We start from the raw sequence: 24,566 nt of genomic DNA on the forward strand, positions 1-24,566 counted from the left end.
ATTATAATAAATATCCTTAAACTGGTAATAGATATTTTGTAAAGTATATATCTAGGTAATTACTCTAAGCTCTATCTTTTAACTAAATCTAAACTAGCTATAGGATAGCTTTAATAATTCCTTTATATATATAGTTAAGGGCTTATTATAACTATTCTAAAGGACCTTTTTACAGAACCTTCCTTGAACTACTAACTATATACTATTAGTTATAATATTAAAAGTTACTAAGATAGTTTCTCTCTTTTAGTTAGAGCTTTAATACTTTGTTAGATTATTGACATTTATTCTTACAGACTATAGAAGTTCTTTATCTGCTTTAAATACTATATAGATAGTATCTTACCCTAAGATACTAGAATCCCTATAGTTAATCAGCTTATAAGTTAAATCAATAATATAAATATAGGTAACTAGAGCTTCTCTATAGGCTAAGTAGATATAAAGAAGCTTATATATTATTAATAAAGATTTAAGTTATAAAGACTTATAAACTAACTCCTTAAAGTACTCTACTATATGCTATTCTCAAACCTTATCGAATATTACTTCCTTTTCAACTAGCTTCTTTCCTATAACTAGGGATAGTTAGACCTTCTAATTAGTTACAAAAGGCTCTAAAGAATGTTTAAGAATTATTATCTAAGCTTTCTAGACCTTATCTCCTTCTTAGATAGTATATATAAGTCTATTACTATCCACTTCTTAAAAAGATATTTCAGTAGAAGTGCTCCTTATACTATTATAACTACTTCCTCTACTTCTAGTACCTTAGCTACTTAGACTTCCTATACCTAGACCTACTATTAATCCTTATTATATGCTTCCTCTACATTCTTATAAATATATTACTATACTATATAGTTTAGTATCTTTATTTACAGTCTATAAAGAAGTTTAATATTCTAACTATAGTATAGGTAAAGAGAAAACTAACTATATAGTTACTACTGTTAGCTAATAGTCAATAGAGGTCTAAACAGATTCTAAAGGTTAGACTATCTTATTAATAGTTTAGATAAACTTAATATTAGAAATTAGATGAATATTAACTTTATAGCCCTACCTCTACCTTTATCTACAGCCTATATACTAATCTTAGTATAGTCTCTAGCTAGATAAATTAGAGTATCTAGAAATATAAGCTTAAATAATATATATCTAGTTTCTATAGTTGCTTTTTTAATATTATCTTAATCTACTTTAATCTAGTATTCCTATACTCTAGCCTAACCTCTCTTACCGAAAGACTAGTTAAAGCTTTCCCTTTCTCCTAATCCTTTATATATACACTTAGCAAGAGTTAGATATCTAATAATATAGCAAGTAGTAAGTTTATAAGTAAGACCCTAAGGTATTCTAGGATTTAGAATTAGATCTAAACCCTCTTATATTCTATCTTAAACTACTAGAGTAACTACAGCTATAGCTACTCTAACCTCTATAAATACTCTATATATAAACTTAGAGCGCTTCTACTTTAATATCGAAAATTCTAGTTCTAATAGTTCTAAACTTCTTAATTACTTTACTATAACTCTTCTTAAAGTAAGACGTATTAATCTTTATCTATATAGGCCTTCTTCTTCTTTAATACTCTAGTTTAAAGAACTTTAACATTTTCCAAATATTTATAGATGCTCTAAGCATCTAGGCTGTAAGTACTCTCAATAGCTTAGTTAAACTCCTTAGCTAAATTGTTCTTATATAAGTTATTTTACTACTACCTTTCTTTAATAATTACCTTAAAATAAGTATAAATATATTTCTTATCTATATCCTAATTATTGATAATCTCTCAAAGGTTATTATTATACTATTATAAAGGCTATAGGATCTTCTCATTTCTTTCTACCCTACTATAGTTATAGAAGGTATTTCTAAAACATTCTAAATAGAGTATATATTTTTATCCTTTAAACGGCCTAGATAGGCTATTATATAGGATCTCTAGCTAGATATAGGAGAGTTATAGGTCTAGTAGAGGGCTCTCATTATAAGAGGCTGTTATATTGAAAGCTAGAGATGTTGTTTAAACTATAAAGCTCTTTAAATAGTTAGTAACTAGTTTATAATCTATATCTATATAGTATTTACTTTCTTTAGAAAGTTATAGATACTAATATAGATAATCTAGAGATAGTATATATTCTTATACTTTCTAATACCTTTATTTTTAAAAGACTATATATTAGTTATCTATAAAGAGTATCTTCCTAATATATAAAGTTAATAACTCTTTATCTATTCTCTCTAACATAATACTCTAAACTATATAGAGAAGTTAGGCTATCTATAGCTTATTTAGTATATAGTTCTATTACTATTAGAATAATATATCTACCTTCAATATCTAGGACCCTAGCTAGTATTATAGTTTAGAGCTTAGATAGTAAGATCCTCTACCTACCTTACTTGCTGTTTAGTAGTAGGATAAGGCTAGGAGAGGTATTTAAGAGTTTTATAATATATAAGGATTAGGAAAGGGATGCTAATACTATAGAGCTTAGCTATCTAGGCTCTAAAATACAGGATAATAGCAAGTGGCTCTTTATTATAAATTATATAGTTCCTTTCTACTAGGGAGAGCTTTATAGAATAATAGATAATAGGGTAAAGTATAAGGTGCTAGCCCTATAGCAACTGCAGATAGGTGTATAATGTTCTATTCCGAAAGCTTAAGGAGGGAAAAGGTATTTTATATATCCCTATATAGGAATTCCTTCTTATATAACCTAGTAGTATATAACCTGGATAGACCTAGTACAGTTCCGCTCTGGAACTGCACTGGATACAGGACAGTCAGGACAAAGCTCCTAACCTCCTATTAGCTAGGTATAGCCTAGCCCTTAATATAAAGAATACTATCTTCTCTCCCTTCTAGGAAAGGCATCTACCTAGGATAGTACTAAAGTAGTTAGCTTTAAAGATTATCTCCTAATTTAGATCCTACTATATAAATACTAATTCTAAGATAAATATATACTAAAGTATATTAAAAAAGCAGCCTACTCTTCCTCCTTCTAGGAAAACGATATATTCTTCTATATTAACCTATAATAGAGGTTCTATAAGTTTCCCTTCTATATTATTACTAATTAAGGTTTAGACTAGTTAAATAAATTCCAAATAACCTTATATAAGGATATTAGTATTAAATAGCTACTCTTAATATCCTACTATCTATAAATCGATAGAGGAATATAATAGATAAACTAAAGAATATAGACTATCCTCTATATAGTTATCTCCTTTATATAATATAACTAGCCTAAATACATTTTAATCCATTAACTAATACTTAATAACCAAAGCTTAATAGTAACCGATAGAAACTATCTCCTCTATAGCTATAATACATATCTAGTCTAACTTTAGAATAGACCTATTATACCTATATCCTCCTCTTAGAAACAGGTTTAGATATTTATATATTACTTTAAAGAGAGTATATAATAGATATAGGCTACTATTATATATATCTAATACTACTAATAGAAGCGGGTAAATAGTTTATATTATTCTATATAATATTTCTAGATAGGAGATAAAGTATACTTATTACTTTATTTAAAATAAGATAAACTATATAAATTAAAGGTTTAACTAGACTTAAGGTAAATACTATATTATAATCTTTCTACCCTCTTTAATTGTTACTTTAAATATCCCTTAGAGTATCTACGCTAACCTCTCTATAGATCTGGTAGAATAGGCAATATATAACTATCTTCCCTTCTAATATATAGCTAACCTTTAACAAAGCCTAACTTAGATACTAATAAAAGGGAGTAGTATAGAGTATAAATATTATATAAAGGTAATCTTAGCTATATAAGATGCTAGGAGGGGGGGAAACTAATATAATATTTTAGTTAAGTAGCTAGGATATAACTTCTTTATATATGATCTATTGGAGAATATAGAGGATTCTATAGTACTAGATACTTTTAAAATATAATAGGAAGAGATATATATAAATAATAAACCGGTGACAAATTGGAAGAGATAGAGAAAATAAGTTTCATTTAACTAGAGTATAATATATAGTAAAAGCAGTATATACAGAACTATTATAGGGCTAATCTAGGCCTATAATAAGGATAGGTAGGTATTAGTCTTATTATACTTAATACTAAATATATATAGTCCTTTAATAACTATACTAGTAGGAAGGACTATACTAAAACTAGACGAAAGCCTATATATCTCTACTATAGCTCTACCACTAGTATATAGTACTATCTTATCGAAAGGGCTTATCTACCCTTTAAGGTTAAGGTAATTGTGACGAACCTGTCTCTGGACCCGTCCTGTTAGGGTTCAGTATCGGTCGAAGGTATTCTCTCAAGGGTGCGTAGGTTCGGTGCAGCCAAAGGGTGCACAACAAAGACTTGTCTCAACAGTAGGCTCTCGAGCTTGTAGCGAACTGTAGTTGTGATTGCTAACTGGAGAACTCCCAGAGCTCTCCAGAACGAGTGACTGTATACCTATCTAATTCTTGGGTGCTCAGTGTGCTCAGTCCGGGTTCGACAACTGAGCTCACTGATCACTTCTGAGTTACAATCGTCCTGATTGGTGACCTTGCCTGGTGCTCAGTGTGCTCAGTCCTGGCTTGGCAACTGAGCTCACTGATCACCATCGATCCTGTTCCTGCCTTCCGATTGGCTTATTCCATGACTGGCCCGGGGCGTCCCGCGCCCCGCGGTTCCGCCTGTTGGCATATTCGTGACAGTAATAAATTAATAAAGATAAAAATACAAAGCAAAGATAATAAGCAGAAGGAGAAGGTAAGTTCCGATTATATAACTAGCCTTTAAGGTTCTTATAAGTAGGGAGGGGGAGGGAGAGGGAGGGCTAAAGTATATATTCTACCCTTTACCTTTGCTTCTTATCTTCCTTCCTTTTCTATTATAATTAATAATTAGTTTAGTAAATATTCCCTATCCTATACCTCCCCTCTATTAACTATAGTAACTCTATAGCATTTTATAATAATATCTTTATAATATTACTATAGCTATTCCTTATATTAGTCCTACCTTACCTCTACCCCATAATAAATCTACTATAGCTAACTATAAGATTTAAAAAGGAAATTCAATTCCATAATATCAATAATTATATAAGTAAGTAAGTCTTCTAGGGAATAATAAATATTATAAAAGATTATAATTATATATCTAGTAAGACCTTTTAAGTAATAGATATTGGTTTCTATTAATAGAGAGGTATTATGAAATAAATAGACATAGAACCTAAAAGGTAGTTATAGTAATTTAACATTAGAATATAGAGTAATATTAAAAAGTATTATAAATTAAAGTGTTAAGAAGTTACTCTATATTCTAAGTTTGTTTTAATACTAACCTTTCAGTATCCACTTTAATATTAATGGTTATAATCTTATTCTATTAATCCTATAGAGCTATAACTAATTATTGAATTTAGGTAGGTGAGGCCCGATAGTATATATACTTATAGGGCTTTTAATATACTTTAGGAAAGTAATATATAGTATAATTACTTAGCTACTAGTAGTAATAACAAGGCCTAAGTACTATAATAGTAGATAATACTATTATTTTAGGAATACCTCTTTATATTTATTATCTTAACTACTGGATATAGACTTACTATTATTTTCTAATATATCTATTAACTGGGCTATAGTACTATAAACAGCCCAGCAGTTAAATCTGTACAAAGCGAGATCCTAAAAAAACTCATTTTAGTGTAAAAGGTTAAAATGGGCTTACTTGCTTACAGCTACACCTAGAAGTACCCGGTCCCACTTATACTATTATGAAAGTTAGTATAGGGTAGGCTAGCTAGGAGTAACTCGAATATTATTTTCATTTATAATCTATTGTTAGTTTAGTAATATAAGTAAGGCCTTTTACTTTAATATTTTAAAGAAGATATAGAGCTATATCTTCCTTTTCCTAATATTTCTTCTATAAATAGTTTAACATATCTTAAAAGTACTTATTCTTAATTATATAATTACTAATATATTTTAAACTTCTAAACTAATTACTTTATTTATTTAATAAATATATATTATTATTATTGCTCTTATTACACTCGGTACTAAGTATATGCGGTCCTTCAACTAGTATATCGGTGGGAAAAACTATGCCGAAGCTGGATGAAAACCCCCGTATCTCCGCTACAGCTCCACCGCTACATTGTAGCACCATCTCCTCGAAAGGGCTTACCCACCCTTCGAGGTTAAAGTAATAAAATGAAAATAAAAGGAAATAGTAAAGGAAGGAGAGGGAAAGTAGGCTCCTATTATATGACCAGCCCTTAAGGTTCTTATAGGGGGGGGGGGGGGGAGGGGGAGGGAGGGTAGTATATATTCTACCCTCTACCCTCCTTTCCTTTCTTCCTTCTTTCCCTATTATAACTAATAACCAATTTAGTAAATACCTCCCTTCCCCTACCCCCCCTCCTATTAACTATAGTAGCTTTATAGCAGTCTATAATAAATATTTAGTAATATTATAATAGCTGCTCTATATATCGGCTCTACTTTACCCCTAGGCTATAATAAGCTGGTCTAAGCTAATAAATTTAAGAAAGTAGTCTAGACTTCTAATACTAAGAACTATATTAGAGAGTAAGTCTTCTAGGGAATAGCTATAGTACTACTATTAACTGTTTCTAATATCTTTTATAATATTACCTACCTATACTATAATATTAGCCTATCTAAATAGTACCCTATCTCTAGTAATATAGAGAATATTAAATATACTATTAAAGCAGCTATTCTATATATATATATAGTTAAATATAAGTTTTAATCTCCTTTTATAGGCCTATTATAGTACTGCTATTAACCTACTATATATAACTAGATCTCCTCCATTTACTCCTATAATTTATATTATAAAGGCTGGAAGATAGAAGTATACCTCCCTAACATCCTTACTACATTCTCTCTATAAATATATAAATCCTTTACCTTCCTAACTTTCGTTAATAGTATCAAAGCTCGGAAGGAGGTATATAGTATATTATTAAAGAAGGTTCTTTATACTTCTACTATAGAGTACTTTCATACCTACTACTCTATATTCTTATAGGCCTATATCGTTTAATACTACTATACTATATATAATAAAGACCTACTTACTATAAATACTATATACCTCTAATCCTTTAGCTTTAATATTACCTTTCCTATAGTTTTTAATACCTTTATAGAGGATTATCTATAATAATATCCTTTAGTTAAGGTAGATACTATTACTAGCTTTAATACTTCTACTACTCCCTTATCTACTCCTTCTAATAGTACTACTATAGTTAATCTATAGCCTATCCTTAACCGATTTAATAAGTTCGGTATAACCTTTAGCTCTATAATATTAGAGTTTAATACTATTAAGGTTATTAACAAGAAGCTTATAGCTATTAATAAGAAGCTTATCTACCTTATCTCTAGGATTATAGCCTAGATAGGCTCTTTACTAACTCTCTTTAAGTCCTTTATAGTATCTCTACTAACCGATTTTTAGGTATATCTAATCTAGGGCTCTAACCTTAATAACTTTATAAAGAAGTATACCTAGAATACTTTTAATATCTATCTAAATAGCTAGCCTCTAGAGGAGAAGATAGATAAACTTCCTCCCTAGAAGTAAGCCTATAAGGATAATATAGTAGAGGTTATAGAGGAGGGTACTAAAGTAGATATAGAGGAGGAGGTAAATAAGTAGAGGTAGAGAGAGAGATAGAGGGGTAGTATATATATATAGGTTAATACTAGAGCTCCTTATTATAGGCTCTCTATAACCTTACTATAGGGAATCCTAGTTAAATAAGATATTTCCCCCTACTATATTATTATCTATAAATATAACTTTATCTCTAGTACTCCTCTACTACTCCGCTTCGGTCTTACCTATCCTCCCCTCCGCTATCTCTCTCTCTAGCTCTAGCGCCAGTCGGAACTCGTTAAATCGACTAAGGTCCAGCACCCATCCAAATACTCGATCCGCCTTATCAGTAATATCTAGCTACTCTAGCAGCTCTTCGTAGTTGTCGGACTACGGCTGGGATCTCTCTACGGTCTCGCTACAGTCTAGAACTAGGTGTTCAACCGTCTCTCTAGCCTCTCTGTAGCGGTATAGCAGCGTCACTACATCTGGGACTCTTTGTAAATTAATAAATATATAGAAATGTAGGTAGAGTATCTAAATTAGATATTATCTTAATAATATATTATAATAAGATAATAGTTGTATTTAAACTTAGAATTACTACTCTATCCCTAATGTACTTTATTAATAACCTAGATTAGTAATATTTATAGTATTTAAATTAGAGGAAGGAATATTCAAGGTTATTTAAGCATTTAAATAGTAGTTAGACTCTTAAATCATTAGGTAAATAAGATACTAGAGTAGAGCTTAAGAATCAAGAAACATATAATTTTATAATAGTAATATATTTAAGTGGTAGTTATTTAGTTTTCTTATATTATACTTATTATATCCTCGAGTAAATATTAATATAATCTAAGAACTCCCTCTAAGATCAAGTTAAACTATCCTTTAATATTCTTGGATTATATTTAGATATTTATATAATTTCTTATATTATATTTCTCTACTGTCCTTAGAATAATATTCGAGTATCTATGTTAATATAGGAATATACGTCGTATTATAAAGTATAAACTGTTAACCTTTATAATTATTACTTTATGTAGATTAAACTACTAGATGAAAGACACATATATTAGTATATGTCTCTAATATATTAGAAGGTTCTCTAGGTTTATTTATAATATTACCTCGATATAAAATAGAAAGCCTTAAGAGAACTTATAAATCTTAGTATATTTAACTTATAGCTCTTAGAATAATATAAATATACTCTAATATATATAGTAATCCTCTCTATAATTGTAGTGTATTGAATATATTCTACCTTTTATTTATATTAGGAATATTAACTCTTTTATAGTAGAGTTAACGTTCTCTAAAGGAGATGAGAAGCTATATATTAGATTGGTATTTAGTATTTCTAAAGTATATAGATTAGTATAGCTAGTTATATCCTATTAATCTTACTTATAATATTAATAGTCTATAGAAAACAAGATACCTTAGAATGTAATCTTTATAATAATAGGTAATCTTATAATATAGCATTGTAATAAAAGGATTAACTAACTACTAGGTGGATAGATATAGTTATAGCTGTAGAAATAGGACTTACTTCTATATATGTTAATAAATAACAGAAGTAGTTGCTGTCCTCTAAATTATAGGATCCTAGATTCTATAGAAACAAATATAAAAACTCAACTAAAACTAAAATTATACTATAAGTCATATTCTAGTTAGAGTAATTAGTACCTGGTACTATATTTGAATATCTAAATACCTTCTATAATTTTATATAATAGTATTAAAATATAATTAACATTAATAATATATAGAACAATAGATTATAATTATAAAGATATACCTCTCATTTATAACAGTTGAAAAGTCTTGTTAAAAATAAGTAAATAATATTTAACTTGTAAACTACTTTATTTATATATAATAAAGTAGGATAATAGCTAGAGATACTCCTAAATTTATAACTAAGGCTTTGAATACTTTATTATATTAAACTATATATATAGCAAACAGGTAATGAATAACCTTGTCTGTAAACTAAACTGCTAGACCAACTGTTAAGATACTAAGTTAAGAAATTGCTGGAATTGTCGCGCTCAGGGAAAGGGTCGCAACACTATTAAATGTAATTAACAATATGTCGGGCCCTCTAGTAGGCACCTTCAGTCATGCACTCAGACAGTTCATAATTGCACGGCGAGACAGCGTTGTCAAAAAGTGGTGATTTTTCTGTTTGTCTTGCTTGTCTCCCTCAAAAGGGGAGGCCTAGAGTAGCCCTATTATATACTCGGAAAATGCAGCGTGCAAACGGAAACGGAAAAATAAAAGATATCCTCGCCCTAGATATATACATCTAATCTCCTCTACAAATGAGCGTTTTACACTAGTTTAATAGTATTAGAAATGACTACTTTCTATATAAATAAATGTATTATACCTAGCAAAAGATAATATAAAGATTGAAAACCTTTACAATATGATAATTTAGAAAGTAAAGTTTATAAAAACATTTCCCTGATCTATTATTACTTACTTGGTGCCTATAATATTAAATTTAATATAACTAGTATCATTAATACTAACTAAATGCTAGACCTTTCAGCATATAGTTAAATATTATATTAGAGAGAAGCTTATAATACTAAAGGACAGGCAATTTATGAGTAATAATTAATTTAATTACTATTTAAGATCTTCTTATATACTAAGCTCCTTATATATTAGGATTAATAAGAGCTAATCCTAAGGGACCTTGTCTAGAATTAAGATTTAGTTATATATTTAACCTTATGCTGTTAATTAAAGCTGGGGTTTTCACTACCTTATCTTCTCTATCCTCTTATACTATATAAAGTCTATATATATTTAGTACCTAAATATAGAATAATAAATGTTCTTAGAGCTTCTATATCTAATTTATAATTAGTTTAATAGTATATAACCCTACTATTATAATACTCAGGACTATTTCTATATAACCTATAGAAAATGTCAATTTATATGTACTTACACTATATAAGCTACAATGTATATACTACAACTCCCAATTCTGTACTTTTATTGTCTCCTGAAATCTCATTAGCTAGTTTGAGGTTTCTGTAGACCTTCCGAGGCCTTTATCCACTCTACCTGAGACTGCCAATGCCCTCTCGTCCGCCGCGAGTTCGATAGGCAACCTTGCGTATTCAGCGTGCTCTCTTGCCCCTATGGATGTTGCTTCGTAAACTAGCCCTGGGGTGTCCACCACCCCAAACAGGTTCTTTCAAGAAGGATCGTCAGCAATATGAATCGCATAAGCAACAAAAATAAATAACAGCGTACCCTAGATACTGTGGGGATCTTTCTTATCCAACCGGCAGCCCTCGATGGGTCTGCCCATGCAAGCACGATATATTCCTCATCCGACAGGCTCATAAACGACATGGCGAACGAGTCGGACTTGGTAGTGAGCTCCCTGGAGGATGCGATGCGGCGGACGTCCATGGGACTAGAGTTGAGGTTAGAAACCTGGAAGACGTGGCCCTTGTCGTTGACCATGACCAACTCTTTCCCCGAAGGCGAAAAAGCAGCACACTGTACGCGGTTTCCCAGCTTGCTGTGACGGCCAGACATATCCGTTCGAATTTCGCTCCTGTATCCATCCTGCGGCTGGATCAACACCGGAGTACCCGATTGAGTCCATGTGGTGATGCAGACCAAATTCTCCTCGCCGTCGAGCCCTGGACGAAATAATGCCGAGGATACGCCGTTATCTTCCGACTCGTGAAGTGGGACTGGGTACCGGCACGTGGTGAGCTCCTGGAAGGCGTGAAATGGAAAACGCCACGAGTACGTCTGGATTAGGCCAGTTTTGGGGTTTCGAGTGCTCGCGAGCAGCACTAAACCGTCGTTGGAAAAGGTCAGGGTGTCTACAGACGGGCACCCTCGGCAATTTTGGTGGAGGACGGCATGCAGGCGGTCTTCTCGGGGCTGATCAGGGTTCCTTGCGTTGAAAAAGCGAACAGTCGCGTTCTCGAACCCGACCACCACATAATTCTCTTGTTTATCAATCGCAATGCTCTTGCACCAAAGAGAGGATGGTATTCGGTACTCGACGACAGGCTCGGTTGGTTGTGATAGGCTCACGATCCGTAGCTACAGCGCGCATGTCAGTCTACGCCCAAGAGACAGGGCGCTTGCGATAGAGGGCAAGGAGGAGTATATGGGTGCATGCGTATCGTACCGTCAGTCGCTGGTCCCTGGTCCCAATGATGTAAGCTAGACGCATCCTTGCTACGGCCGCAAGGATGCAGGTGCTCTCCGACATGATCGCCCTCACCATGGTCGGCGGTGATGTGCTAACATCCCATACGTGAATTAGAAGTTGCGTCCAGAATAGAGCGAGTGCCGAGCTGTGGGAAAGATGAACGTTGATGTTTTTCGAGTGCTTCCCTCTGATATGGCCCTTCTGTGCGCTAAGCAAACCAGAGAGAGATATCTCTTCCAGTCTCTGGGCCTCCAAAGCCGTCGACGAGAGCGAACTCGAGTCACCAGAGGCTCCCGCTGGGGCTTTCTTCGACCCAGTGAACTTTAACTTCCACCTGGATTTCCCCTTCTCGACCGACGTGGCGAGGGGAATTGTTCGAGGGGTATGGATTGAAGGGGTTTCGTCTACCCCCATCTGCCTGCGAAGGGCCGGCGAATCGCGCGAGAAGGGTGGCGGGTCTGTCAAAAAGCTAGCATCCAAATGCGCGAAAGTATGCTCCATTTCCTCCAGAGCCTTCTTCCCATGATTAAGCGATACGTCGGGGCGTGAAGGCTCGCTCCGGAGATGTCTAGGTGGCTGATAAGGGGACGAGGATTCAGGAGATATGGGGCCTAGGTAACCGGTACTGCCTGTATCACCCAGCATCGGGCTTGGTGGTTCTGGCTTTGTAGGATGGGACGGTCCATGTGACTCGGGCTGGCGGGGCTTTTCGTGTGAGATGTTCGGCACGTTGCTGCCGTAACCAGGAGTGAATAGGCCGCCTGTTTCGGTTTGTTTTGGCGGCCCTAACTGGAACTGTGTTGGTAGGTGCCGCTCCACGTTGATGGTGTCGGCATCCGGGCGAAGGGACTCCACCAATTCCCAGGTTTGCCGCACCGTCGGGACCTCGCGGGCGATGGTGACGGCCTCGCTGCAAGTCACGCATGTTGAGTTTTGCGGAAGACGAATCTCGGCCGTGGTCACGGGGTCCAACTTGAAAGAAAACGAAGGAAATAAACATGTTAGTCGGCAGGAGAGCTGTGCTAGTTCGAAAGCCGGGGACAAAACGTACCGGAAGCTGGATGCCCAATGATCTGAGCTGGGAAGCCCCGGTAAGATGGCATCCAGGACAATTCACCACGTAGAGGCCGGGTCGGGTGGGAGCGAAGGAGCCGCCGGGGTCATCTTGGAGCAAGAGATTTCTCACGATCTGCGAGACGTTGTGCACCATCTCTCTGTCGCTGACACGATGGGTGATCTGGCGCTCCTTGAGCTTCGTACCGAGGCTGTCCAAGGCGTCCAGCTCACACTCATCTACTCGAGACCCGAAAGCGTCGCGGCGGGAAAGGTCGAGCGTATCGGGGAGGATGATGCGGAAGGGGGTACTGAACGCCGCGACCATCTCTACCCTGGACAAGTGAGGGGGTGTGCGCAAGTTGTCGAGGGCCGTCAGAACCGCGTTCCGGGCCCTAGCAGACGACGCCTGGAGACGCATATCCCGTGTTTCTCCGTTTGCCGCATATTGAATAGATGCGGCGATGACGAACTGCGACACGTCACGCAGGGCCAGGAATTGGGCCAGCCAGTTACCAAACCCATTCGGGGGAGCTAGCTCGGAGACTGAAGCTGTTTGTAAACAGGGTGGGAGGGGATACTGGGCAAGTGTTAGCCCATCATCATTGGCCACTTGAAAAGGGGAAACGATGCGGTGTGCATGGGTGGTCCGTACCAGTTCTGAGGTCAAAGGGGGGAGTTCCGATCGAAACCTCGAGGGCAGAGCGAGGGCATCGGGGTCGATATGCAGCTGGCCAGTCACCTCCTTGCACACCTCTAGCAGAAACGACTTAGGGCCCGGGTAGCTGTCAAAGACCCGCTCTAAGGTTCCGTGGATACGCGCGAAACGCTCACGTCGATCCCTCGTGCGCTGGTTCGCGGGAGCTTTCGGGTGAAGGGTGAGGACGCGGAGGGCGGAGAGAAGGAACTCGGCCAAGTACCTGTCGCGTAGTTGCCGGTGTTCCCAAAGATACTCGCGACCCTCGGCGACGGTCTGGAGGGCGAGCTCAACGGACCGCAAAGCGACCTCCCAGCTAACAAGGAAGCCGAGGTACCATCCGACATGGGTTGTGTCGGACGGAATAGTCAAGCGCTGGAGGTCGAAAATGGCCTTGAGCTGGGCGAGCAAGGTGATAACCAGGTGCTGGTAAGCGTCCCGATCAGCGGCGCCAGCGTATATCTTCTCGAGCGAGAAGCGGCCCAACAGCTCCAGCACAATGTCATCAACGTCGCTTCGCAGGGCGAGGAGTCGCCAGGTGTTGACCAGGCGCAGGAAGAGCGAAGACGGTGTCGGCGCGGCCATGGTGTGCGACACCGTTCGGGGCGGCGCCCCCGCGATCTCGCCGTCCAGTAGTAAGTTGCAGGAGATACTTACTTACTGGCGGTGCCGTCTCGCGGGCGGTGCGGGGGTGCGGGGCGCCGCCAGTGAGAAACTCACGGGCTCGGCGTCCGCCAGCCTCTCTCACCTCCGGCTTCTTCTATCTCTTTTCTTGTATCTGATTCTCCCCGTCTAGTTAATATTCCATATGGCGATGCGGGTGTCGACCCTTGGTGGGGCGACCAGGTCAGTCGGGCTGTCGAGGAACCGCAATAGGTAACGAGGGACCGCGATAGGCACGAGGTTAAAGGGGCGTTCAGTGAGAAGGAACTTGAATTGCCGGAATGTGTGAAGTTAGGGGAATGTAATCGTGCGCGTGCCTGGGAGCGGCTAACCCTGCCGAGTTTCGCAGCGATGCGGCTTGCACCCTCAAAACTCCCACTCCATCCCTTCAGGTACCCCTTCCACCCCCCCCCCCCCCCCCACCTCTCTCTCCTCACGTCCGGTGGGAATGATATTCAAGCAAGTGGCAGGGCCCAGCAGACTATCTGAGAATATTGCTCCGCCGTCTCTCAGCCGCTCGGGTTTGGTCATTGGCCGACGTGGCTGAGTTGCAACGTTGGCTCGCGGCGTGCGACAGGACACAATGCGCGACGATATGGCTCTGTACGCGAGGACATTGGCATTTGATGCGCGATCAGTGGCTGAGCCTTGCGGGATCCAGAAAGCCATTATCTCCCAGTGCCGCGTGGTTACGTGCAGGTGCGGTTGCATTCTGGGTACGGTGCGAATTCACTGTCCTAAAGTTGGCTGGCGCCAACGCTCTTCATGCCTGCACTGGAGCCGACAGGCTGAGCCAAGCTTTTGTTTAAACTCATGTTACACAGTGGCGGGGTTGGGCAACCAGTCTGAGCTTTAAAGGAACGTTTATGGGACAGAAAAGATGTCGAGGTGACATTTGTGCGGGGCGGACTTGGAAAAGGCCCAGTGATGTTCTTCCTCTTTGAGCAGCTTTCCCGTTTTCTTGATGTCGGACAAGCGAGGAGCAGCTCTCGGTGCCTAGTTATTTTACGCCATATCTTGAGATGAATGGTGCGGGCATGCGCATCGGTTACCGCACATGACCCGTCTTGTCTCTGCGGAAAGCAACTGCATTATTTCCCCCGACCTACCTAGGGAGGGTTGGTTCGACACCCGAGTGACCCTACCCCTTCACCGCGCCTTGGGGTGGTGCGTTGATTGAGAGTCGAGGTCCCGGGAATGCCACGAGTGTCGTAAAACAGCCAACCCGTGTCGATATTACTTTGGTACACTTTTACAGGCTACTCACCGTGTTGATGCCGGACTGTAGAAAAGGTGGCTGGCTTGCCTGCGCCTCCTAGCGTACCTAAGGTGAACACTCCTTCCCCTCGCAATCCTCACCCCCTCAAGCCACACTATACTAGCGCTTCACCCACCGCAAAAGACAAGGCGTGTGGTAAGAATGGGCCATTGTTCGGCCGACCCATCCTTCGGCGAGTAGCACACGGCATGGGACTACACACCGGCAGCCTGCCGAGGAGGGTAGCAGCAGTGGCTCGTCACACTCGGGGGCTGGATACCAGGGGCGGGGAACCGAGCTGAAGACGGCAATCAACCACGTCCCGCACGGCTGGGCAGACTGTGCAGAGGGACCTCGACCTCTGATTAGCTATTATTTTTACCCGTGGCCGATCGCGATGCACCGCAGCAAGGTTGGTGGTGAGGCAATGTCGCGAGGAAGCCGGGTTACGGTGCTGGAACTATTATCCTCTCCAATATACATAATCCTCTCTCCCGGAGACCCCCCTCCACTCCACCCCGCTTGCCCTGCTGCTGCTGGGTGACCAGCTTTGCTCGCGTTCAAGGCGAGACCGTTTTTTAAACACCGCGATACTGCCAGTGATACGCAAGCCCCGTCAACAAAATGGATTACGAGAAGCCAGAAGCCATAAACCCGCAAGTGTACCAGCATGTAGGCCATCAAAGCCCACAGCCCGATGGCGAGGCCACGCTCCACGGCTTCGACGAACCCGTAGTTCCGGAGGACAAGCGCGAGTTCCGTAGCGACAGTCTTTGGTATGGCTCCCATATGAAGCGCGCTACCTACCTTGCCCGGCCTAGGCTTGACGATGGCATTTTTACTAACCTGGGCATGATTACGCAACAACAGGCGGGTACTTCACGAGCGTCATATCAATGTAAGCGCAACAGCAACTCCCCGACTTGGAGGCGAGTGCACTGACGTGATGCCGTCCCATTCAAGATGATCGCCTTTTCAGGGTAAGTCATGGTCAAGCCAATTAGTTCATTGACCCCGTAGGTGTTGATCGACATCTGCTAACATGCCGTCGCCAGGACAATTGGAAACGGTACTATCCATACGCCGGACCGAGAGTCGGTAGAGCTTCTTCTGATGTACCACCCATACAGGTCTATTTCTCGGGAGCGGAAGATCGCTGGCCAGTGCCGGACCGGGCGGCGCTGTTGTGGCCTACATTCTCATGGGAACGGGTGAGTAACCGGTGAAGTGGTTGGATTGTTTGGCCACGTAGGGGGGTAATATCACTGACCTTCTCACCCTACTAGTCATTTCGTCGGTGATCAGTTGCTTGGGCGAGATGACCGCGCTGATGCCTGTCAATGCCCCGGTTATGGAATTCCCCCGTCGCTTCATCAGTCGCGGCGTCGGTTTCGCCGTCGGCTGGATCTACTGGTTGGGAGTCTCGATTCCACCGACACCATGCGCTCGCTAACCTATGTCTCGTCGAAAGGTTCGCATATGCCGTCCTCGCAGGACAGCAACTAGTCGCCCTCTCAAACGCTATCAAGTTCCGGTACGACGACGGGAAAACATTCCTGAGCTGGGAAACCGGCGAACGGGTGGATAATGCCGTGTGGATCTCGGTATTCCTGGTCCTAGTCGTGACGTTCAATATGTTTCCAGTCCGAGTACGTATTCTAACCCCGGTACTAGAGTGCACTGACACCGCTGCATGCTGACTGGTGATTGCCTGGAGGTGTTCGGGGAGCTTGAGTATGTTTTCGGATGTTTCAAGCTTATGTTCATCGTCATGCTCATCATGGTATGTCATCACTCATCTCAGGCAGTGCCGACCAGAGTATTTTCTAACGAAGCCTGGGACACCAGATGATGTTCTTTTTGTCTATCGTTCAACGTTAGTCCTGCTAGTTCCCGTGTATGAGACTATAGTACTGATGGGACCCCCAACAGCCCGCGGGGATGCGTACCACACGGAGCCACTGGGCACACGTTGTACGTGACTGCTGGTGTCGCAACATGTATGTGCCGTCACTAACTGTCGTCAAGATTGGAATACCCCGTATTCATTCTTCAACCCGGCCTACATCGCCAAGGACGAGAACCTTGAGACCACCCACATTATTACCGGCTCCCTCGGAACCCTTATTGGTGTTTGGTACGTCAAATATCTTCCCTTTGCCAGCGTCTCTGCTTACCAACTGCCCATCGTTCGGTTACAGGACAACATTTACCAGCGTCCTATTCTCGTATATTGGGATGGACATTGTTGCCGCCACCGCCGCAGAGAGCCGAGCACTAGCCGACGTGGAAAGTATGAAAATGGCGGCTCGGAAGATCAACCTGCGCGTCATCACGCTCTACGCCATTGCTATGCTAACGGCTTCGTTCGTCGTACCGATGGATCATCCATTCATCAACGGCAAAGCGTCATCTGTGAGCGCCCGCTCGGTTTTCATCATCGCAGTCGTGGAGGCGGGCATGCCAAACGCTGCTCATTTTTTCAACGCCGTCTTTTGCTTCTCGGCCTTTACCTGCGCCATCAACTCCATGTATATTGCCACGAGGGTTCTGCATACGCTCGCCTTGCGCGGACAGACCGGGCCGGAATTCATCACAAAGCGTTTACGAGCCTGTAGATCCGGCGTGCCCGTCAGGGCCGTCCTAGTTACCGGCGCCCTGATGATGGTGGCTTACATGGGGCGTTCCGGCGCTCCCGGTGCGGTAGGTGGTGTTCCCCGTTCCGTTCTACGGATGGATCACGGCTAACTCGTAGCAATAGCGACTCGACGAGCTCGCAAATAACAGCACGGTTTCGTGCCTCGTTGTTTACGCCACCATATGCGCGACCTACCTATACTTCTTCCGAACGTAAGCTCGTCACGCCATGACATGCCGCGGAATATCTGACGAATCGTGCTACTAGACTCGAGGACGCTAAGTTGTACGGGAATGCGTCTGAATCCCAAGCGGCTAGTTATGACCGCGACCATCCGTTGTATCCATACAAGTCCCACGGCCAGTGGCTGAAAGGCTGCTACGGCATGGTGGCTTGTATTATCTTGATTCTGTTCAACGGTGTGGCCGCCTTCCTCGAGCCGTTCAATGTGCGCAAGTTTGTGTCGGCATACATCAGCGTAAGTCTGGGTCCGAACCCCAACTCCTCTTTTGAGCCACCCTCCCTCCACCCGCCCCATCGGCATGCCACGGGCTAAGCACGTATCACTCCTACAGCTACCGACATTCCTACTTCTCATCTTGGGGTACAACCTCCGGAAGCACGGCTTGAGGTTCTCTGACTGGTGGACTGACAAGTCCGGCGACCTAAGCAACACTGTGCAGGCAACCAGTCCGAAACGCAAAGGCAGGCTCGAATTCCCGGACGTTGGGTTTACGCGAGAGAACATGTCCACTTTCTTGGAGTGGATTTGGGTATGGATGAAATAGAGCGTTGGAGTCCACCATCTTCCTGTTTGTGTGTTTTTGATTAGATTTGACTGTAGAAATCACACTGCCTACCTGGGTATTTAGAGAGGTGTTGTGTGTCTGTTTCCATTCTCGCCAATATTGCGTTTGACTACTTCGTGATTCGCCTTGCCGTCGTCCGATGACTACCGCGAATACGATGTGTAATTTTCCCCAAGCAACCTAGGTTGTGCTACCAGGTAGCTCGCTTCTAGATCGAGGGGATCACGATGCCTACGTGTACATGTATCCGAATGACGAAATACGACCGCGTTTGTAATTCATCCCATGTATATCGGGGTACCAGTGTCCACCCTAATGTCCAAATTTCATAAATCACGACCGATTACATGTAGTCGAGCAAGTACAACCAGAATCGAGTCCACACGGTACAGCGTGTACTTGATTTTCCGACAGCAATGTTGCGAGTAGGATGGGTGCGTGACCAAAAAACGAAGACCATAGTCAGCCTCCGAGCCGTTGTCAGGCTATTTATTATTCTTACAAGCAAGGTTTTTATGGAACTACCGACAGGCTACTCGGTTTTGGTTGATGCCGACTAAGACCTGGGCTTTCCTTGATACCTCCTCTATATACTAGGTACGGCTTGATTACTCCGATACCAACTTATTAATGGTTGTATTTAGGGTGATAGGATAATAACCCAAGGCTGAAGGAAGCCTCTCCTATACCATGATTTAAACCATGGTTTTGTTTGTAACCCGAGCACACGACAAGATACTCATATTTGATAACCAAGCGCAACCGTGGATTCGAGACTGGACTGGCTAAAAGCTGACAGCTCAGAGGCCCCCAAAAACGCCCTGGCTTCATTTGCCAGGGAAGTCGTTCGGCGGGCGAGAACAAGGTGTATGACTAGACGTCAAGGGCTATCGGAATAACAAATGGCTCGCTGGCATGGACTATTCCACTAGCCGGAGAGAAGCGAGGCTTGCTGTAGTACATGGACCGAACACAGCATCAATATGCGCTGCGACGTACAAAACAGACATGCCCATCTCTAAACGGAAAACGCCCCCAAGATGCAGTGTACCCCTCAGCAATTTTGTATTATACAGGCCAGTGTCACCGCTCTCTTCCATCATGGGCGACCAATCTTTCATGCCCCTTCACAATGAAGTTTTGACCCTTGCCAACTTTCAGAGGAGCATCTTGCGAGGGTCTTCAATGTACTCCTTGATCTTCACCAGGAACTGCGTGGCCTCCCTGCCATCTAGCAGGCGATGGTCGTACGTGAGGGCAATGTACATCATGGGCCGCACCTCCGCCTTGCCGTTGACGGCGACGGCGCGGTCCTTGATGGCGTGGAGGCCGAGAACCGCGCTCTGGGGGAGGTTGATGATGGGGGTTCCTAGTAGGGAGCCGAACACACCCCCGTTGCTGATGGTGAAAGTACCGCCAGCCATGTCCTCAATGGTGAGCTTGCCGTCACGAGCCTGTTGCACCACGATCAGAGGCGATATCGCAGGACGGGAGTGGGGATGTAGTTACATACCTTCTTGCCCATGTCGGCGATGGACTTCTCAATGTCAACTAGGTCTAGAGACTCGACGTTGCGCACAACCGGGGTGACGAGACCCTTCTCGGTCGCAACGGCAACGCTGATGTCAACATAATCCCTGTAGACGATGGTGTCGCCGCCGTTGGGGCCCTCAATCGACGCGTTGACGACTGGGATATCACGCATGGCAAGCACACAAGCGCGGGAGAAGGCACTCATGAAGCCTAGCTTCACGCCAGTCTTCTTCAAGACCTCATCCTTGTACTTGCTGCGGAACTCCATCAGCGCCGACATGTCGACCTCGTTGAAGGTCGTCAGGGACGCCGCTGTGTTCTGGGACTGCTTGAGGCGCTCCGCGATGCGGAGACGCATCCGGTTCATCTTGACCTACATAACCTGTTAGCGCGCAGCGCGCAGCGGGAGGACGTGTTAACGACCTACCCTCCTTTCATCGCGGCTGCCCAGAGTGGCGGGTGCCTCGGCGGCCGCCTTTGCGGGTTTGCTCGGCTGCTTCGGCGCGGTAGGCTCCTCCTTCGGGGGTGCGGGTGGTGCAGCTGGTCTCGTTTCCTGCGGCTTGGATTCCGGGGCTTTATCTTGTTCCGGTCGGGTCTCGGGTGTCGCCTCGTTGGGTGCCTCCTTCGCTTCCGTCGCAGCAGGCTTATCACCCGACGGCGCACCGCCGAGCTCGATGCGCACCAAGTCCTGACCCACGGTAACGGTATCTTCCTCATTCGCTAAGTACTCCTTGATGACGCCAGCTTCTGGGGCGTTCACGGCAACATCGATCTAGCATAGCACAGCGCGTGAGTCTCTCGATACGTCCTGGAACGAACGTAACCGTGCATACCTTGTCGGTCTCGATCGTGGCAATCTCCTCATCTTGCTCGACGAAGTCGCCAATAGACTTGTTCCACTGTTTTAAAGTGCCTTCACTGATCGACTCGGCCATCGTTGGCACCTTGACGATCTTGTCGGCGTAGGTTCGCACATGTTGGAACTGCACAGGGAGCTGACGGAGTGCCGAGTGCGGGTTGGAGAGCGTGAGTCTGGGAGCGGCGCGGGCCGCAAGCCGGAGTCCTCGATACAGCATGATGGCGGTGTTTGAGCAGGGTCTGGTGTTGCGCACAGCGATTGCGGGAATTCGAGGTTGCGGCGGAACGGGTCGGCTTCGGCTTCAGGATCTGCAGTAGCGTCGATAACTAGCTCGTATTGGGCAAAGCGCAAACAAAATCACGTTTAAGGAGACGAGAAGCAGGGAAAGGCGAAGCACAATTGATCTGGTTGATACAAAAGGAAAACGGATAAACAAAAGGCAGCAGTGCGTCTGAATGCGCCGTTTACAGAACCGAGGGGAGAAAAAAATAGCCACAGGAGCTTGTTGGCGGAAACAGAATCCCAGCCTCAAATCGTGTCAGGGTTGCGGGGAGCTGGGAGCGGCGCTGCCGACGCCATTGAGCATCCGCCGCACCAACTGGTCTGGTGACCTCAGCCTGCAGCCGCTTGGACACAGGGATTCAGGTACCTTGCCGAGCGTGCCAAGGCAAGGAAGGGTATCCGGCTACCGCAGGGCTCGGCAGTCTGGAACGGAACGCCGGTGGGCGTTGGAAGTGAGCAAGGGAAGTGCTGCCTCAGGCCTCAAGTCTGGGCCTCAACGGGACGACCTTGCGTTGGGACTAAACTTGATCCGCTCCGGTCCCACAATTAAACCTTGAACTGACGGCGGGGGCCATGGCCATTTCTTGGCGTCTGTTGCATCCTCAGGCAGAAAGTGTATCGGGAGCTCTTCCAATCCACTTCGACAATTGAGCTCAACGCAGACCAAGCAAGCACTTGAAAAGTCGCGACACGAGCCCAACTATCACCGGTGTCGCCCCGCAATTCGACCGGCACCGGCACGGATCGGTATTTGGGAGTGACAATTGATATTCAACACGGCCATCGAAGGGCCTTGGAACGCCGCAAGAGGGCCTGTCGCGGGAGAACATAGCAGAAATCACGCCGCCCACCATGTCGTCGAGGCAGGCTGCACTGTCAGTGACACACCCATACCAGGATTCGACGGCCGAACTTTGCTGACGCCCAACCCAGGTCGCTCTACCGCCGCTCTTTGAAGCTCGCCCTGGACTGGTCGGTACAGCGCCATCTCTGGCGTGGCCAGGCGCTTTACATCCGCTCGCTGTTCGAGAAGAACCGGGACGTCAGCGATCCGAGATTGCAACGGGTGCGCAGCTGCACCTTTTTCGACGAGTGAACATCAAGTTAGAGGAGGCTGACATGGAAGACGCGCAGGCACTACTCAAGGAGACGGAGAAGTTGCTGGAGAAGTGGAAGCATCCGGACCCTTACGTCCATCCGACGGCCCCAGGAGGTGCGCATTTGAATGATTGCGCCTTGAACCAACACTTTATAGAGCTAACAAACCCTTGCAGGATCCAAGTATGAAAGGAACCTTCAGGCACCTCATTTGGATCGTGAGTTACACCCCCACCACAAATCATCTGTGCTACCAGCTGACATGCGTTTCCCAAAGCCCCGCCGCCGCTCAAGTTCTAATGAAACTGGTCTGAAACGGAGATGGATTGTACATATGATTTCAGAAGCATTGTGAAATAGAATATCGAGGTACTATCTGGTCCAGAGCTATCTGACAGCGATCCCGCCATGACGCTGCTACGTCCCATCCTGTTCGCAGAGATGGGTGGAATCGAGATGGAGCTGTGCCATGAGTGCCCCTAGGATGGGATTTTGGCGCGTTCATGTCGAAAGGTCAGGCGCGTTACAATTGGAACCAATATTGGATGTTCAGAGGATATTCTCATTCATAACCATGACCATGCCCATCATGGATTAATGTACAGCCCAAACACGCGAAAAAGCAACCGATGACCCGAGACCGTGACCCCAATATCATGAACCCAGCGTGCCGACCAGAAAGAAAAAAGCAAACAACACAGCCACAAAAATTAAAGCTCCTGAGACAAGGTCTTGCCAGCCTTGCCACCAGTCTTCTTGGGCAGGAGGTCTGAAGCAAAATGTTAGAGATGTACCAGGAGGCGGTCTGGAGAGAAAACATACTCTGGTGGATGTTGGGCAGGACACCGCCTTGGGCGATGGTGACGTGTCCGAGAAGCTTGTTCAGCTCCTCATCGTTCCTGATGGCGAGTTGCAGATGGCGAGGGATGATACGGGTCTTCTTGTTATCGCGAGCAGCGTTGCCAGCCAGCTCCAGGATTTCGGCGGCCAGGTACTCGAGGACAGCGGCCAGGTAGACGGGAGCGCCGGCACCGACACGCTGAGCGTAGTTGCCCTTCCGGAGGAGACGGTGGACACGGCCGACGGGGAACGCGAGACCAGCCTTCGAAGAACGACTATCAAACGAAATATTAGCCAACTGTAGGATGACAAACGCGCCGAGTAACCAAGGCCGGGTTCCTGGGAACCAAGACCAGGACAGGACGCGAGCGCATGTCAAAGGACACTTACGACTGCGCGTTCTTGGAACCGCTCGCCTTGCCACCGGATTTGCCGCCGCCAGTCATGTTGATGGTTTGTTTCGTGAAAAAAATTCGCGTGGAAGGATGTGTGATTGATAGCGAGAGAAATCTCGATGCGTGGATACAGTAATTGATGAGAGAGCTGAAGTTTGTGGATTGGGGGTTGGAAGAAGTTGAGCTGCGGTGGGGGATGTGCGAATTAAGTAGTTTTCGCGTCAGGGTGCGAGATCACGGATCACTCGCGCCTTTCTCAGGTTGTTGATCGCAGCTGTTGGAGCTAGTCCCGAAATGGTTGTGTGCATCGGGGCGCGATTACTCGCGGCATGGAAGAAAACTGGAGCGAGCGATACAGGGTCCACATGATTGGTTGGGTGTGGGGCGGATCTGACGTGCTCCGCCTGAAACCTTTTAAGATCAATGCCCCCAACGCGAACTGGCCCATGGGCGAGAAAATAATCCTGCACCAGAACCATTTTTTTTTTTAGTCGGGTCCCGCTCCCAAGCACAACAAGGTCGAGCAAGCATGGTTGATTTGATCCCAGC

The 24,566-nt window shown here is 43.8% G+C and overlaps 5 protein-coding genes across 5 annotated transcripts; 2 read left to right on the forward strand and 3 right to left on the reverse strand.

Moving 5' to 3' along the window:
- Positions 1-10,452: 10,452 nt before the first annotated feature.
- B0H64DRAFT_383635 (uncharacterized protein) lies at positions 10,453-14,726 on the reverse strand. The gene is made up of 4 exons (XM_062802961.1): positions 13,601-14,726; positions 12,944-13,525; positions 11,869-12,864; positions 10,453-11,780 (listed from the first exon to the last, which is right to left on the reverse strand). The coding sequence occupies exons 1-4, from the start codon at positions 14,225-14,227 to the stop codon at positions 10,872-10,874; spliced, it is 3,114 nt and encodes a 1,037-aa protein (XP_062664969.1). The 5' UTR covers positions 14,228-14,726; the 3' UTR covers positions 10,453-10,871.
- Positions 14,727-16,187: 1,461 nt separating this feature from the next.
- Positions 16,188-19,083, forward strand: B0H64DRAFT_422097 (amino acid transporter; the record flags this gene model as incomplete). The annotated part of the gene is made up of 12 exons (XM_062805552.1): positions 16,188-16,461; positions 16,694-16,774; positions 16,850-16,976; positions 17,035-17,212; positions 17,281-17,346; positions 17,412-17,439; positions 17,496-17,537; positions 17,592-17,700; positions 17,765-18,266; positions 18,325-18,413; positions 18,469-18,679; positions 18,777-19,083. 12 exons carry the CDS (start codon positions 16,188-16,190, stop codon positions 18,987-18,989), a joined length of 1,920 nt encoding a protein of 639 aa, XP_062664970.1. The 3' UTR covers positions 18,990-19,083.
- Positions 19,084-19,754: 671 nt separating this feature from the next.
- B0H64DRAFT_353321 (uncharacterized protein) lies at positions 19,755-21,927 on the reverse strand. The gene is made up of 4 exons (XM_062801509.1): positions 21,377-21,927; positions 20,971-21,315; positions 20,524-20,916; positions 19,755-20,464 (listed from the first exon to the last, which is right to left on the reverse strand). Exons 1-4 carry the CDS (start codon positions 21,617-21,619, stop codon positions 20,168-20,170), a joined length of 1,278 nt encoding a protein of 425 aa, XP_062664971.1. The 5' UTR covers positions 21,620-21,927; the 3' UTR covers positions 19,755-20,167.
- A 371-nt stretch (positions 21,928-22,298) lies between these two features.
- B0H64DRAFT_383658 (uncharacterized protein) lies at positions 22,299-23,322 on the forward strand. The gene is made up of 5 exons (XM_062802962.1): positions 22,299-22,559; positions 22,618-22,750; positions 22,819-22,897; positions 22,959-23,000; positions 23,060-23,322. Exons 1-5 carry the CDS (start codon positions 22,537-22,539, stop codon positions 23,080-23,082), a joined length of 300 nt encoding a protein of 99 aa, XP_062664972.1. The 5' UTR covers positions 22,299-22,536; the 3' UTR covers positions 23,083-23,322.
- B0H64DRAFT_383660 (histone H2A) lies at positions 23,323-24,309 on the reverse strand. The gene is made up of 3 exons (XM_062802964.1): positions 24,013-24,309; positions 23,605-23,897; positions 23,323-23,551 (listed from the first exon to the last, which is right to left on the reverse strand). Exons 1-3 carry the CDS (start codon positions 24,066-24,068, stop codon positions 23,493-23,495), a joined length of 408 nt encoding a protein of 135 aa, XP_062664973.1. The 5' UTR covers positions 24,069-24,309; the 3' UTR covers positions 23,323-23,492.
- Positions 24,310-24,566: the final 257 nt, after the last annotated feature.

Source organism: Chaetomium fimeti (genome assembly GCF_033439085.1).
Source record: "Chaetomium fimeti strain CBS 168.71 chromosome Unknown B0H64scaffold_1, whole genome shotgun sequence".
Classification (NCBI taxonomy): Eukaryota; Fungi; Ascomycota; class Sordariomycetes; order Sordariales; family Chaetomiaceae; genus Chaetomium; species Chaetomium fimeti.

Excerpts from the sequence above, each read along its gene's own strand:
- B0H64DRAFT_383660 (XM_062802964.1), bottom strand. The coding sequence starts at position 24,068 with ATGACTGGCGGCGGCAAATCCGGTGGCAAGGCGAGCGGTTCCAAGAAC. Across the intron at positions 23,898-24,012 it reads GGTTCCAAGAACGCGCAGTC|TCGTTCTTCGAAGGCTGGTC; the intron begins GTAAGTGTCCTT and ends TTCGTTTGATAG. Across the intron at positions 23,552-23,604 it reads CCTGCCCAACATCCACCAGA|ACCTCCTGCCCAAGAAGACT; the intron begins GTATGTTTTCTC and ends ATTTTGCTTCAG.
- B0H64DRAFT_383658 (XM_062802962.1), top strand. The coding sequence starts at position 22,537 with ATGTCGTCGAGGCAGGCTGCACT. Across the intron at positions 22,560-22,617 it reads TCGTCGAGGCAGGCTGCACT|GTCGCTCTACCGCCGCTCTT; the intron begins GTCAGTGACACA and ends CGCCCAACCCAG. Across the intron at positions 23,001-23,059 it reads TCAGGCACCTCATTTGGATC|CCCCGCCGCCGCTCAAGTTC; the intron begins GTGAGTTACACC and ends CGTTTCCCAAAG.
- B0H64DRAFT_383635 (XM_062802961.1), bottom strand. The coding sequence starts at position 14,227 with ATGGCCGCGCCGACACCGTCTTCGCTCTTCCTGCGCCTGGTCAACACC. Across the intron at positions 13,526-13,600 it reads CCCCTTTGACCTCAGAACTG|TATCCCCTCCCACCCTGTTT; the intron begins GTACGGACCACC and ends ACACTTGCCCAG. Across the intron at positions 12,865-12,943 it reads CATTGGGCATCCAGCTTCCG|TTGGACCCCGTGACCACGGC; the intron begins GTACGTTTTGTC and ends TTTTCTTTCAAG.
- B0H64DRAFT_353321 (XM_062801509.1), bottom strand. The coding sequence starts at position 21,619 with ATGCTGTATCGAGGACTCCGGCTTGCGGCCCGCGCCGCTCCCAGACTC. Across the intron at positions 20,917-20,970 it reads GCAGCCGCGATGAAAGGAGG|GTCAAGATGAACCGGATGCG; the intron begins GTAGGTCGTTAA and ends CAGGTTATGTAG. Across the intron at positions 20,465-20,523 it reads TCGCCGACATGGGCAAGAAG|GCTCGTGACGGCAAGCTCAC; the intron begins GTATGTAACTAC and ends GTGGTGCAACAG.